The sequence below is a fragment of the Centroberyx affinis genome, unplaced genomic scaffold (assembly GCF_046629955.1).
Source record: "Centroberyx affinis isolate AG114_WGS23_722 - 3 ecotype Tasmania unplaced genomic scaffold, CSIRO-AGI_Caff_v1 ptg007379l_1, whole genome shotgun sequence".
Lineage (NCBI taxonomy): Eukaryota > Metazoa > Chordata > Actinopteri > Beryciformes > Berycidae > Centroberyx > Centroberyx affinis.
In genome coordinates, this window is record NW_027283722.1 from 370,996 (window position 1) to 385,732 (window position 14,737).

The 14,737-nt window shown below is 42.4% G+C and overlaps 1 protein-coding gene across 1 annotated transcript; it reads right to left on the reverse strand.

Moving 5' to 3' along the window:
• Positions 1–793: 793 nt before the first annotated feature.
• Positions 794–12,859, reverse strand: trpv4 (transient receptor potential cation channel, subfamily V, member 4). Its single transcript, XM_071513617.1, has 16 exons — positions 12,821–12,859; positions 11,778–12,256; positions 11,001–11,176; positions 9,993–10,145; positions 8,916–9,056; positions 7,121–7,419; positions 6,774–6,953; positions 6,505–6,663; positions 5,797–5,889; positions 5,587–5,660; positions 5,045–5,210; positions 4,105–4,171; positions 3,698–4,002; positions 3,399–3,526; positions 2,636–2,757; positions 794–2,493 (listed from the first exon to the last, which is right to left on the reverse strand). Exons 1-16 carry the CDS (start codon positions 12,827–12,829, stop codon positions 2,393–2,395), a joined length of 2,652 nt encoding a protein of 883 aa, XP_071369718.1. The 5' UTR covers positions 12,830–12,859; the 3' UTR covers positions 794–2,392.
• Positions 12,860–14,737: the final 1,878 nt, after the last annotated feature.

The window sequence follows — 14,737 nt, forward strand, 5'->3', positions numbered from 1 at the left end:
CTCCGAGAGAGCAAGAGGAGGAGGAGGAGGAGGAGGAGGAGGGGGGATGAGAGTGAGTGGGTGGGTGGGTGAGAGGTGAGGGGTGAGGGGTGAGGTTCTGGTCATCATGACTGAGAATCAGAGCTGTAACATTTTAAAGAGTTAAAATAAAGGTGAGAAGTAATGACAAAAGGTGAAAGGCAGTTAAGTGCTCTAAGTATTTTGTAAATTGATGCCAGCTTGTGGTTTCATTAGGAAAACAAAAGCCCATAATTACTGACCAGGTGTTACAGTAAGGTCAGTGAGACCTGGAGACCATGGATAAAATCAAATATTTCATAGTTGCACTGCATACTAAAAATTATATGACATATTACAGTAATAACATTTAGCCCTGACAAAGCCATATTTGCAGCTATAATAAAAAAAACTGATTGTGCTGTACAGTAACTGAAAGAATAGCAACACTGCTGACAACATTTATCTTCCTCTCTCCTTCGGCTCGCTGCATGCAACACAGCCGAGGAATTTAGACCTCTGCTGCCATCAGCAGGCCAGAGGAGGAACTGCAAATGGTAATTTATAGATGGAGGCAACTAAACTCACACTAGTAAATTAACAAATATTCACACATGAGGATATTTATACTAACATGGTTAAATCCATTTTCATCTTGCTTGTTAGAATACAAATGTACAACAGAATATGTTGGTCAGACTAACAGAAAATTTGACATTTTCCAGTTGAAACAAAATTTTTGTTTTGTTTTTTTAAATCATAAATGGGTATTTTTCAGCACTTTCCCAATTGCAACTTACATTTTTGCTAAGCCCACTGTGTTGGTATCATTTTACTTTCTCTCACAAAATCATACTTCTCAGTGACGTCTTTTCACAGAACTTCAATATCCTTTTTGGCAAAATGAAACACATATTGCAAGAAAGAGTATTACCTTCTTTTTAAAATAAATTCAGTGTTAATTGGATTCTGCAACAATATACTCCATACAATATAAAAAATGCATAGACATGACACTAACAAAAAGCAATGTAATTGCAGTGAACAATGATCTCTGACCTTCAACAAAGCTAAACTGATGAAAATGAATTGTATGGTCTATCCACTCCTCATTCAACTGTGTCATCTAGTACAATAACACACATACATCCGCACATACAGTAGATGTGCATAAACAAGAAGCTGGATAGGGCAAGGAGCCAAATGCAATGAAAACACTGCAGCAAATAGGGGGAAGTACATAATGGCAAGGCCTGAGAGTTGATTATGCAAATACCCCAGCTGCAAAGGAACAATAACACTGGAAATTCAAAGACAAACCATAACATGGATGGCTATTGTCTTGCATTTGCATATTTTCTTGACAACTATAACCTGCTCATCATGCCCATCTTGTTCAGAACAATGTCCTTGTATTCATATAATAATGCACACATCAGAAATTGGCATAGTGCATTGTCTCAGTTCAAATGAAAGCCGTGCTGCCTGCGCTGGCAGTTAAGCCCATTCCCAAGACTTTCTTAGCTATGAAACAATTTCATGATTTAAATATGGAAAATGGAGAAAAAGTACATTGTATAAAATAGATGTGTCCTGTTCCTACACACTGAATTCCCAGTCTAAATTATGAATTCCCACAGTTTAAATATTAAATCAGCATATACAATAGAATCTAAACTTCATGGACACAGAATATAGGGACCTCTTAAATAAAGAAGCAAGCAAATATTAGCTGAGTTAAAACTCAAGCTATAAATAAAAATATTAATGCCAATGCTTTCTTGAAGAAATACCTCCCATTGCGATTACATCTGCAGTTGGCATTTTTTATCGAAGCTTTTGTTTACAGTGCTAATGAAATGATAATTATGCTTATGCTAGCTGTTAGAACACCCATGATTCTGTTTTCTGTAATACTATATTAAGACTGGCAATGCTTTTGCTGAAATATTTTGACACTCTTAAATCCCTGAGTGATCAGCTGCTGATATCTGAAATGCAGAGGTACAACATACTTTCATATTAAGATCCCTCTACACCCAGTAACTGACTCTTAAAACAAATGAACAGCTCACTGTGCCATTAACCTTTCCTTTTTCTTCTTTCTTTCTTTTTTCTTCAAAATGTTTTCGACGCTGCTTACTATCTTCCAGGTGATGGATTGAGGGATTCTTCAAGAAGTTGTACATCCAGTGTGTTCTCTCCCCTGTGCGCTCAATCCTCTATCCTGTTATACTGACTGTCCTGCTATAATATTTTATTATACTTCTGCTGAACAAAAGGCAAATGAGGTCTGTGCAAATTGGCACACTTGATGGCCAAATTGTCCCCAGTAGTGTGATCTCACTGATCCTGATGGCCCTCTGCCGTCTCCTCCGTGAAGGACGGCCTCGGGTCAGTGTCTGGGCGTCAGGGGCTCCATCTCCAACACCAGATCACGAGGCCGCAGACCCTTACTCAGCTCCACCGCCCGCGGGACCACTGTGGACCAGCGATCTGGAAGAGGAGGAAAGGAATACAGTCTTTATCACCTGTATGAATATGTGTGTGCGTGTGCGTGTGTGTGTGTGTGTGTGTGGTCCACATGAACATATGTTTGCTGATGCATTTATTCATGAGAGCACAGTAAGAGTCTCACCCCTCCGCAGGCCTCTGACAGTCTGCTGCACCCCGTTGGCTTGGCAGGTCTCATTCTTGCCCGGATCCTCATTGATTATCCCCAGGTTCTGGTTCCAGTGGCACCAGTTGACCTCGTCCACCCTGACACAACATGACAACAGGGGATCGATAGATTTCCTTGCAGTGCCTTAGGTGCTACTGACAGTAATGAGTCATGTATAGGCCTGTGCCGATATGAAAATTACATCACACTATTATCTTGACCAAAATTATGCCGATATACGATATTATCTCGATAATTACTAATAAGATGAAAACCTTAAAAACGCAATTATAATAAAATAAATAATATATAATATAATATAATAATAATATATAATAAGATAAATAAAAGTATTTATCATATCAATCACAAGACATTTCTCTTTTTTTAAACACATTTAAATGTAAGACTGTATAAAATATGTAAAATATTTGACTTAAAAAAATATATATAACATGCGGGTTTAGCTTATAAAAATTGTAAGGATAGTTTTAACAACGCAAATAAAGATGCAAATAACAGCATCTAAAATAAAGTAAAATGAGTCTCAAATAAAGTGCTACTGGTCTGCATCCACTTTAACTCGGTTAGCAACATGAATATAACCATTGAATAGAGCACTCCCCCTTTTGGGGAAAATAAGGACAGTCAATGATGACAGACACGGTCACGGTCGTCACGGTAATAAAAAGTAGGGGCGGTGTCGTAATCGTTATTGTTCCTCAGTCATGTAACGTACCTGAAGCACCAGCGTCGGTCGGGGGTCCCATCCCAGTTCTTCCCCACAGTCACCATCTCCCCGACTCGAAAAGACTTGCGAAGGCAGACTGGGAAGGAGCGCTCGATGTCCAGGATGGTCGTTGCCCACTTTGATTACATGTCAATAAAACAAGTTTAACATGACTATTGAGAGTATTTATAATATTTTGTGCTGTATTTTCTCTGTCCATGATCGAGCAGTGAGGATTGGGTCTTCACTTGAAGCCTCTCAAAATCCATGATAGGTACATCTGACTCTTACAGTTCCTCCATGCTCACCTGAAGCTTCCAGATCTTCTTGCTCTCCTTCGAAACCTGTCCCACCGTCTCCCCCATCAGTGCGATCAACATGTTGAGCAGCAGCACAAAGGTGAGGATGATGTAGGTGACCAGCAGGATGAGAAACACCGCGGGATACTGGGCGCTGTGGATCATGTCCAGCTCTCCCATCCCGATGGTCAGCTTGAACAGGTCCAGCAGGAAGGTACTGAAGGTGTCGGTGTCCCTGCACTCGGGGTATGTGGGGCAGCCCCCTTCACACTCTGTACCTGGTGCTGGACACACTGTCAGCAGGGACACCAGGGCTGGGGGGTGAAGACATAGGAGGGGGGGTTATGCATCTATGAGCAACTATAAGATAGCGAGATAGAGATAGAGATGAGATAGATGTGTAAAGTAAGGCCTACCTGATGCATATCCAATCATGAAGAGCACGTAAACTAGCAGAAATCTGAAGAGGTCTTTGAAAAGAATCTGAGAAAAAAAGAAAGAGATAGATTTAATTTCTGAACACCGCGGGATACTGGGTAATGGTAATGCTTAAAGTAACACTCCACTTAGTTTTAACATGCGGGTTATTTGGCACTTGACCGCCATGAAAACCAGAATATAAACTAATCACCAAGATCTGATGCAGCTGGGACGAGTTTGTAGCGTTCAGAATTTTTCTTCCCATTCATTCTTCCCATTCCACATATCCTGAGGCTGTTCGTTACTTGAACTCCAACGCACAAGCACTTGTAGGAGTAGAGCAAGCATTAGCCAACATGCCCTTTAAAAGTAGGTAGGTAGCAGCACAAAGCAACAAGCACTTTAAAATGAATGTAGCACTTAAGGACTTTATCATATTATGTATGTTTGAATGTATAAATGTGATAACTGTTTTTGCTGTTCTTATTTTATATATTTTATTTACCTATGTGTGTTTTTTTTTGTGTCTGTTCTTAAGAGCTGAGGCAAATTCCTATCAACTGTGTTGACATGGCAATAAAGTATTGAATTTAAATGAGGCCACAAAAATAGGATGAAAACTCACATTTAACATTTAATTTAAATGACGATGGACCCAGGACTGCGTTGTTGTCTTAAAAGCGGGATCTGCTGTTGAATCTGTTCTCAAACGTGTTCAATGTCAGTTTTCAGGCAATTTTCGTGGCCTCAATCAAATGAATGGGAAGTAAAAATTTGAACGCTACAAACTCGACCCGCTGCATTCGATCTTGGGGATTTGTTTATATTGTTGTTTTCATAGTAGTGCCAAATAACCCCCATATTAAAACTAAGTGGAATAATGCTTTAAGTTTGTCACTTCCTTTCATTTTCTATGTCTTTACTCCGTTATCTAACCTTCTGTATCATGATGCTGTAGGTGCCAGTGAGCTTCAGGCCTCTGGTGAAGTAAAGCGTATTCATCCATCCCAGGACAAGAGCGAACACCATCACAGACACATAGGCCTCGATGCCAGACAGGTAGAGAGCGGCTGTGACTATCACCAGCACAGAGTAGATAAAGCTAGAGAGGAGAGAGACACGGTTAGGAAACAGCTGTAATGTCTGTTCATGATACTGAGGAAATACATGAGGGCAGGAGGATGTGATGTTGGCATTTTGGCACTTTGGTGTGCCATTTTAACATAATGTAGGCATCACAGCCACAGCGCTAATGACTTAAATAAACACGGTTCAGAGAGGTGCTCAACATCCTCTGCTCTTTGTTTGGATCATGGGTTTAATTAAAGATGTAAACTATAAAACATGCCAGCGAGGAGGTTGTGGAATTAATTAGATGACTCAATTAAGAGGATGCAAAATTTGCCTCGGGTGAAAGTCAGCGAGAGCTACAGCAGAGGTGAGGAGGGGGGGAGCAAGGGTGGAGGATGGAGACTTACTAGAGCAGTTGAAAGGATCCATCAATAAATAAAGAGTTCACCCCGGGGCACTTCTTCAGGAAGAGGTCCTTAATCTACAAAGAGCAGGAGAGACATTTCCATAATGGCAACACTGCCATTGAAGATTTGAGTTTGATGCAAGAGATTGGGAGACGACAGCGAACAACTGATGATCAAACCATAATGAGGCTACAGAGCCTGTTGACTCACGTTGGTGAGGAAGAAGAAGATTCCTGATGCCAGGGTGACAATCTCTCCCCCCATACGCAGGTAGTCTGTGGATGTGGTGTAGGGGTATGGAGGCTGATGGAGGACAAGAGTTAAAACCTTAATGGTGACATTCACTTCAATTCAATCTGAAACATATTTTTGTGTGAGGTAAATTTGGTGTGCAAACAGGGTTAGCAATAAAAACACATAAAACACATAATATACTGTATGTGGACAACATACGGACAAACATCAGTTGATAAGACCAGACAGGGAGTCAATAACTTGATCCAGTGCAATAAATGGTCACTCGTGGTGCAAAATACAAATTTGACACACTGGTACAAGATGCTACATCATTTTATGTGCTTATTAAGCTACCTAATGTATAGCACATGCTGCCTACATAAAATACAGAGTTATTATTATTCAAATTACATAAACTGGATGGTGGAGAGGCAAATAGTTCTTTCCCACCCAAGTATGCCTAAAATCTAGACCTACCAATGGCATTTTATAATTTATTCTAATAAAGAGGCGCCATTTCCCCACATGCCCCATCAACCTCCCTCCCTGCATACAGTGTAAAGGGATTATACAATACAATATCTTCATGTGGTGTCTTGCACTTACAGTTCTATTGATCTGTTCCTATGCATTTTAGCTACTATGTTAAATATTATTTATTTTCAGTAGTTGTGTACCCACTGTTCCCTGTGCTGGGTGGTAGTAAGCCACCAGAGTGAAGGTGATCATGGTGATGAGGTAGGACACCACACTGATGTAGAAGGTGACAGCAGCAAACTTCTGCCATTTGGCCCTCAACAGCTCATTTATAGGCTCCACTGCTAGCATCTCATGGCGATTCTGACAACAGGAACAGAAACATTACACTCTAAAAATGTAAAAAAAACAACAAAAAAACCCCAACAAAAATCCTCATTTTGGCACACACAGGCCTGCTCCCTCTGATTCACCTCATTGCGGCTGTTGTAGACGAGGATTTCCAGCACAGACGTCTCCTCTCCACAGGTGTCCAGGGAGGACAGATCGTAGAGGGAGGAGTACACAGGACCGTAAGCCCAGTCCTTAAACTTACGAGACAGGTGACGGGCTTCGTCGTCTTTGATCTCACGTCGGATAATGTGCTGAAAAACCTGGAGGAATATGGGAAGTTCACTGAACTTTCGCTTGGACACGGTAATATTATGGCATGTAGAATTCTGATTATGTAAACTTCTATTACTGTATTGATGTAAATTTCTATTATTGAGCTATTACTGTCATGCTGCTCGACACAGTGAAGTGTAATCATCATCCCTACCCCTATCTTGCCCAGCTTGGCAGCCATCATGAGAGGCGACATGCCATCGTTGTTGAGCACAGTCTCCAGGTTGCAGTCCGGGTAGAGCTTGACGCTCTTGATCAGCAGCAAGTCGTACATCTTTGTGAGGAAGCGGGTGTTGTCCCGGGTGTTGTCTGCAATGTGCACTAAGGCATGCAGCACCGTGTTTCCACGGGAGTCCTGGCGCCGCAGGTCTGCCTTCTTGTGTGGATTCTCGGTCAGGTAGTGCACCATGTCAGGCTGGTTGGTGCATGCAGCCAGTGAGAGAGGCAGCTCACCTGGACAAGTAGATAGAAAGCACTCACTTTATTTAAATTCACAGGAGATTCAAAGAAATGTATTTCAGATTAAAATTAAGCAAATCAACAAGAGGGTTAATTAGGAACTACAGCAGGCTTCAGTATGTTTTTGCAAAGCATACTAAACATGGATCAAAGATTTGACTTAATCCCTGCTATGAAAAGAGCACAATTAGCAGTTGTTTGAGGGAGGGGCGCAATGGGGCCAGAGTGCCAAAAGCAGCTGCTGAAAATGAGCCGTTGCCATGGGTGACAGATTACTTTGTCACCTCACATAGAAACGCTCCTCTTCATGGATTTGCACGGGTGCATGCAGAGCGTTAGCGTGAGTCTAAATCCCATTAGCCATCAGCCCTGCCAGGTTCCTGTTCACCTCACTGCAAAGCTCCGCAGCAAATTACTCACACTGTGCCCGGACACGCTGGGATTTGGGAATGACAACCGTGCTAAGTGCAAATGGAAATCATCTCCTCTGTGATGAGTGTGGAATATAACGCATGAATGTAATCAAATAATAACAATTCGTAAAATTGAGTTTGGTAAAAAAAAAAAAAATGGAGTCAATAACATCTACCTTTCTGTCTCTCTTTTTAAAATTTTTTTTTTTTTGGACTGTAGTATTCAAATCAAATATATCGGCTATACAATAATTACCATCAGAAGGTTAAAAGGTCATACTGCTATAAAAAACATGAATTTTTCTGGGTGCCATGGAGTAGTGGAGGGTTGACAGACTTGTCACATCAGCAGAGGGCAGTGTAGAGTTACAGTTAAAGGCTCTGATTTATCCTCTGTGAGTTCAGTGAAAGTGAGGCTCCTTCACATCCAAGACGGAGGATGTTTACTTTTCCTGAACTGTGGAACACAGACACCTTTCTCTAGATGCGCTTCCTGAACGGATGACATCATGCTTTTCTTTTTGGACCACTACTGGTGACAGTTTATCGTGTCATACTTCAAAAAACTTGTGGGTGTTAGGTGGAGTTCACCATTGGACCTTTGCAGTATCCTGACTACATTTGCCCAGCCCAAACCTGCCACATAAAAAGGGAAAGGGTGGGGACTAATGTTACTTCATTTCACCATGGCAAAAGAGGTTTCTTTGCCAGGAAAATGTAGCAAGCATTAACATTTCGTCTTGGCTGCTACTGTAATCCACTTTCATGTCGCAAAACTTTTATGTCAATTTTGCGTCATAAACGACATTGAATAACCACTTGTGAATAAGAAAGACAGTGAGCCAACTGGGACATTGAATGAGCAACCGGAAAAGTCAGGGAAACCACAGACACACTACATCATTACAAACTTATGAGGCAGAAAAAGAGTTCTCCTGAGCTCTACCTCCGCCTGCAGTGTTTTATCACCTAAGGTTAGGGGATAAAGTTTGCTATAAATAGCACAAGAATAGCACAAGAAGCACAATGACCTCTGTTGTTTGCGAGCTAGATTTATGTGCTTCCAGAGGCCGTTACCAAAGTAGAAGTAGCCCCCCTCGTCTCTGGGCTGGAAGAAGCGTCCCCTCGCCTGGGCGTGAACATCAGCCCCCTTCTCCACCAGCAGCTCCACATACTGCTTACAGCGCCGCTCTATAGCAATGTGGAGCGCCATCTGGCCTGACAACACAACAAAACACACAGTCAGTACAGAAATACACAAAAATGGTCCTTTGATTCTTCATCTTCAAAGAAATCTATGCCGTCTTCCATACCGCCTTGTGTGCAGCCTTCTATTAAAAAAAATATCAGTCGAGAAGAATTCTAATGCAACTTGTTTTCCAGCCAAAAGGAAATTACTTCAAGGAGGTGTGTGGGGTTACACAGTGTTGACAGGCACTCTGTAAGCAAAAAGAGCAGTTACATTAGAAAAAATCTTGATTTTGTCTTGGCAGAACCAATAAAGAGATTGAGGGTGGAGGTCTTAAAAAAACTGTACTATTGACTCAGAGCCATGAAGGCAACATTTATGTGCAGGTTGAGTTTGTGGGGTCTAGAACTCACAAAACCAGCGCCCATAAACACTGTTGTCAGATAAAACCCTTGTGTTTCCCAAAGAAAGTAAAAAAAAGCAGACTTATTTCCACATTGACTACCATGCACTTTTGAAAAATACGGAGTGGGGATCATTGAGTGGCAAGTGAATGGGCAATTGAGACAAAAAAAGATCAGTAACAACAAATTTGGAGGTACAAGGTTTTCTTGTGACACATTTTTTTAAACAACAGAGAAAAAGCCTCTCTTCACTGTTATCCCACAAGTATTAGCTATAGGATAAAAGGCAAACAAAGGAGACCTGGATCTTCTCACTTTCAGAGCTGTAAATAGTCACGGCACACATACATAAATACATTCATTTTCCCCATACTGTATGCTCACTGAGGGGGCCTGAGCCTCAACCCAGCCTGGCAAGCATACCGTAACCATCTGTCAGTTTCAACACAGTGGGAGATGAAAGCTGTGAGACATGCTGGTAAACGTTTGAAATCACAATCTCAAATTAGACCCTTAATTCTTGACAAAATAGTGCTGTCGTTAGATGCTGTGTATCCATACCTCTGTAGTAGACGTCTCTGAAGGGGGTGTTGATGAACTCTCTGAGGTTTCCAGTCTTCTCTGCTACGTCCACCAGGAGTGGGATGGTGTCGTTCTGACCACTGTAAAGGTTCAACAGGGCTTTAGGCAGACATGTCTTACCCGTGGATGGCTCTGGTAGAAACATGGAATAGAAATAGGGAATGTTTCTTGGATTTAGAGAGGATTTATGATTTAATTGTTTAGTCCTGTTAGAGCATCATATGAAATGTTTCTTCCTGTTGTGTTCCTGTAGCGGTATGAGGAAGGAGTAAATAAAAAGAGAAGATAGAGGGGGTTTGAGCATTGTTGCATGCAAACAATTAATTGTTTTGGGTTTATAAGAACAAACTGTTAATGACAGGGGTCAAGTAAGTCCATTCTTCACTATGTATTTTCAGTCTGACAGTTTTTTAAATAGTCTCTCAGGCCCTGTTGAACTCCTCTCTCCTGAAGAGACGACAGTTTGCTGTGATTTCTCTCTGCTCCCTGTTACACGCCCCACAGAACTTCCCAGACGTCCCCCCACAGACAGGAAGCTGTCCTTAGGCCGGCCCCTGGCAGGACAAAGGCTCTGACATCACTGCAGCTTCTCCCTCTCACGTCCTCCGAGCCAACAACAGCAGAGGGAGCAGCAGGGGAAAACTCAAAGGTCAAAGGTAAAGCAGCCAATGGATAGAGCAGAGTTTCCATTTTAAAGGAAAGGGCAGAGTTGAGACAGAAATTCTACAAAAAAGAGTGTGTGAAAAAGAGTGAGAAATGCGTGGCTATTACAGTTCACAAGCATAACAAGGATACTTAGTAAGTCATGGTCAGATTTTCATCTACTTCTTGAAAATGCCCCCCCTCTCCTTCATGATAACCCAAACACATATCCTTTTGTTCCCTTGCACTGTGCCTTTTCAGTGTTTAGTTGTGAAAGCTGACAGGCAAAAACACAGCAGACAGATATTTGGCGTGGGTGACAACCTTTTACTTTTACAGTCTCACCTTTGAACTCTTCATCAGTGAGCCTCTTTTCGTGACTTTGCAGGTACTCCAACAGGCCCTCCAGGGCCTCTGGGTCGGCACGTGACACGCAATCGAAGAGGAGCGAGCGGTTGAAAGTTTTCAGCACCTTGGGTGGGTCTGAGCCTGGACTGTCATCACAAGACGTCTCAGTCTTACTGCTTAGACACAGAAACATATTATGTCACACATGTACAATGCAAACTGATTGTGTGATCTGTGAATTCCTGTTTCACTTCAGTAACAAACAGAAAAGATCACATACATTGTGAATTGAATCCCACTACAGAACAGAACAGACAAACCACCTAAAAGTGAAGTGATGACCCACACCCTTGGCCTGAGCACTCTAATAAATAGACCTCTCTGTGCATGGGACAGGTAGAGCAGCCAGGAACAGGCTGCAGCCTAAATATTACCTCAACGGCTATGGAGGGATCAACAACACGCTCTCTGTTACATCAATGAATGGACTGAATGAAGAACTGCTTGGCCCACAGTGTGTGTGTGTATGTGTGTGTGTGCATACTTCCACATGGGGCACACCTCTGTCTAAACAGTGGCAGTTATAGAAGGTTTTCATTTTTATGACTAGGTTTTTCCAAGCCAACATTTTGTCCCTGGCAAAATTCCAACCTATGTTCACTACTTTTAATACAGGAAAGCAAACCGAAAGAAAACAATTGCTAAATCCTGGAAGCACACATCAGTTGATACCACACTGACTGGTTGTGCAGAAACAGCGCGGCCCCTTCTCACCCTCTCGGGAGCTTCTTCCTGCGTCTCTTCTGGTTGTTGTTGTGCCTGTAGGTGCCGTAGTCGAAGAGCGAGTCCATGGGTGCTTTCTTGGGGCCTGGAACCACAGTTGACTCATATATGGAGGATTCCAGCAGGTCCATAGGGTTGGAGATGCCCTTCTTGAACGCTCCCTGGAACTTCATCCGCAGGTTCTGCCTGCCGTCCCCGGGCTGGCCGGGCTGAACCTGCTCCTGGGCTGCATCCTGGCCTGCATCCTGGCCTGTGTCCTGGCCTGTGTCCTGTGGTGATGGCGAGCCATCCTCACTCTCAAACAGGTCCGAAAACTCAGACAGAGCGAAGGCAGCGTCGTTCTCGGGCTGGACGACCCCTCCATCCCCTGAGTCCACAGAGAGGGCGGCTCTGCTAGGAACCGAGAGAAGGGTGTCCGCCTTGGTCAAGGCCACATGGCACCTTCTGAGAAGAGTGGCAGCAGAACGGCCCTGGAAAACACCACAGCAAGACACACTGAATGAGCCATATGCCCTTTGGGTGATCGGTGAAGTCTTGGCCAAATGGAAAAAACGATCAAATTTGATCTAACATCAATGATAGTGTGAAATATAATGACTGATTTGACTTGGTACATAATCCATAACTCAGAAAAAGCCTACAACATTAGCTGCCCTGAGGATCTACAATGTTATTTCTTTCTGCTCTCAATATTGATTGCAAACAGGCAAAATTAGAAAAAAAAAGACCCTACATCATCTTGGGCCATTTTGCCTTCTTTGTATAGTATAAGTGTTATAAGTATTATTTTTAGACTAGATATTCAAAACAGAGGTAAATGAGATTATGGGTTCCTAGATATTGGCCAACATGACAGCCAATATTGATGGCCGACTCTTCACCTCGTCCATTAGAGCAAAGTGGACAAAAAAATGAAACTATTCCACCAAAGTGAAATATCGCTTTACGACTGCAGTGACAGAAGTGACCTTGGAAATTTTCCATTTGGGGTCTGAAGCAGATTTTAAAGTTGATGACATTTAACCCCTCTGTACCTCATTCATCCCTTATATCACACTGAAGTGCCAAATTCCTCTTCAGGGGAAACTGGAAGTGATGCTGAAGCATGTGGGCGTCCTGTAGGAACAAAAAGGAGTTACCATGACATGAATAACTGACACAGATGTACAGACAGATTCTGTAGGTCCTGAACAAGACAGAAAGAGCTCTATCTTTTGGGGGCTGGCATCTCTGGAAACCTTAGGAGAGGACTGATGCCAAAACCAATAACATTGCTGTGAGTGTTGCCGCTTATTAGACAGGAGGCCTTGTCTTCTCTAGCAGGACAGAGTCACATCACCTGTACATCCAGCCCAGACACACTCTACAGCAAAATTTACCCTACAGATACTTAAACCTGCTGTATACTCTTACAATTCCCCTCACGCCACAACATGCCGGCCTAAAATGTGTGCTTCAAGAGCTGTAGTCTGACGGATGTTGTGCTTTCCTGAGTCTGCTCATGAAACTGACAATTTAGCTAAGCCAGACTGTGCTGTAAAGGAGCAACGCAAACAGTAGACCTGGGGTCCAACTAAGGGGAAGAGCATGACTCATAACCCTGTCCCACACATGGGATTATCATGCCTTTACACTCCACTGGACATTTGATAGTAGAAAGGCAGTGGAACAAAGAGAGGCTTCCCTTGATAAACTATTATAACAGACCAAGAAGAAATGAGTGAGTCATTTAGCGGGGGTGTTTAGGGGCAGAGAGAACCCATATTTAATCACTGTGCATAAACCTATTAGAGCGATAGAGCAGGATCATAGGACATGAAGTATAGAAAACCCACACCCTGAGCTCACTTATCATCCAGCCACTGTGTCCGAAAGTGGTGATAAAGTTGTGAATGTTGTTGGATATGACTGACTCTAATGTCTCCTCAGAGACCAGCTGTGGGACTTCCTCCTTAGTCCTGGTGGATGTGACATTATCCAGACCAGGACAGGGTCTGCCTGGAGGGTCTGCCTGCAAGCAAACGGCTGTTGGAAATGGGAGTAAGGCAAAAAATAACATCTACTTTTTTTAAAGTAAATTTATAGATCTAGTCTCTGTCAGCAAGAATCACCTCCACCACTGGAATAGTCAAAATAATATCTTCAGCGATCTTCATTCATAGTTGACATGAATCAGGCAGCAAGGAGCTATAGGCTGTTATTTTGCCTGCTTTGCCCAAGCAGTGGCTAACATAAACATCCACAGAGATACCATGAAAGGAGTGTACTGGATGAACTCTAATAAACGATGCCAATTTTTGAAACTAATAGTATTAAAGTATGAAATAATATTACCGTATTAAATAGTATCATTAGTATTAAGTAAGTATTAAGCAATAGTAAAACCGTGAAACATGAATCGGGTGTTTCTGCAAGAAAAACTGCAGCAGAGAAGGAATCATGATGAATTGAGTCACTATTTATTAACCTGTCTTTATTTCTAAAATACTAGTCAGTCAAAATCATCTCTCTTTCATTACACAAATGGGTTCAGAGGCAGTTGAAGTAATATTAGAGTTGCTCCTTACCTTGACCTAATCAGTGGATCTTCTTCTGAAGTATAGCCTACAGTTCAGGTTGTTGATGATTTGATGAGCCGTTTCTTGAAATGAAACTTTGTCCGCCTGTTGAGCGGCTCTTCAGGTGTAACGAGCTTTCAGCCGGATGACATCAACTGCTTCAACTAAAACTGCACCTCTGCTCTACTGCCCCACCGCCCCACAGCCGGTGTTAAAACAACGGAGGCTTTTACAAAAATTTGGGGTGGGGACTAAAGACTCAAATTAAGTTAATGTAGTCAGGAGTTGGACCAGCCGCCACATCATATCGTAAGAGCCTGCAATCAAACGCATAATTGGCTTATGTGGAATGATATTATACCTTAGGCTATAATAAAGTCTGTCAAGTTTCAA

Bases quoted from the DNA above. Each gene is read 5' to 3' on its own strand.
- trpv4 (XM_071513617.1), bottom strand. The intron at 6,664-6,773 runs GTGAATCAGAGG...TCCTGTTGTCAG, and splicing joins TCTACAACAGCCGCAATGAG to AATCGCCATGAGATGCTAGC. The intron at 5,661-5,796 runs GTGAGTCAACAG...TGCTCTTTGTAG, and splicing joins TCTTCTTCTTCCTCACCAAC to ATTAAGGACCTCTTCCTGAA.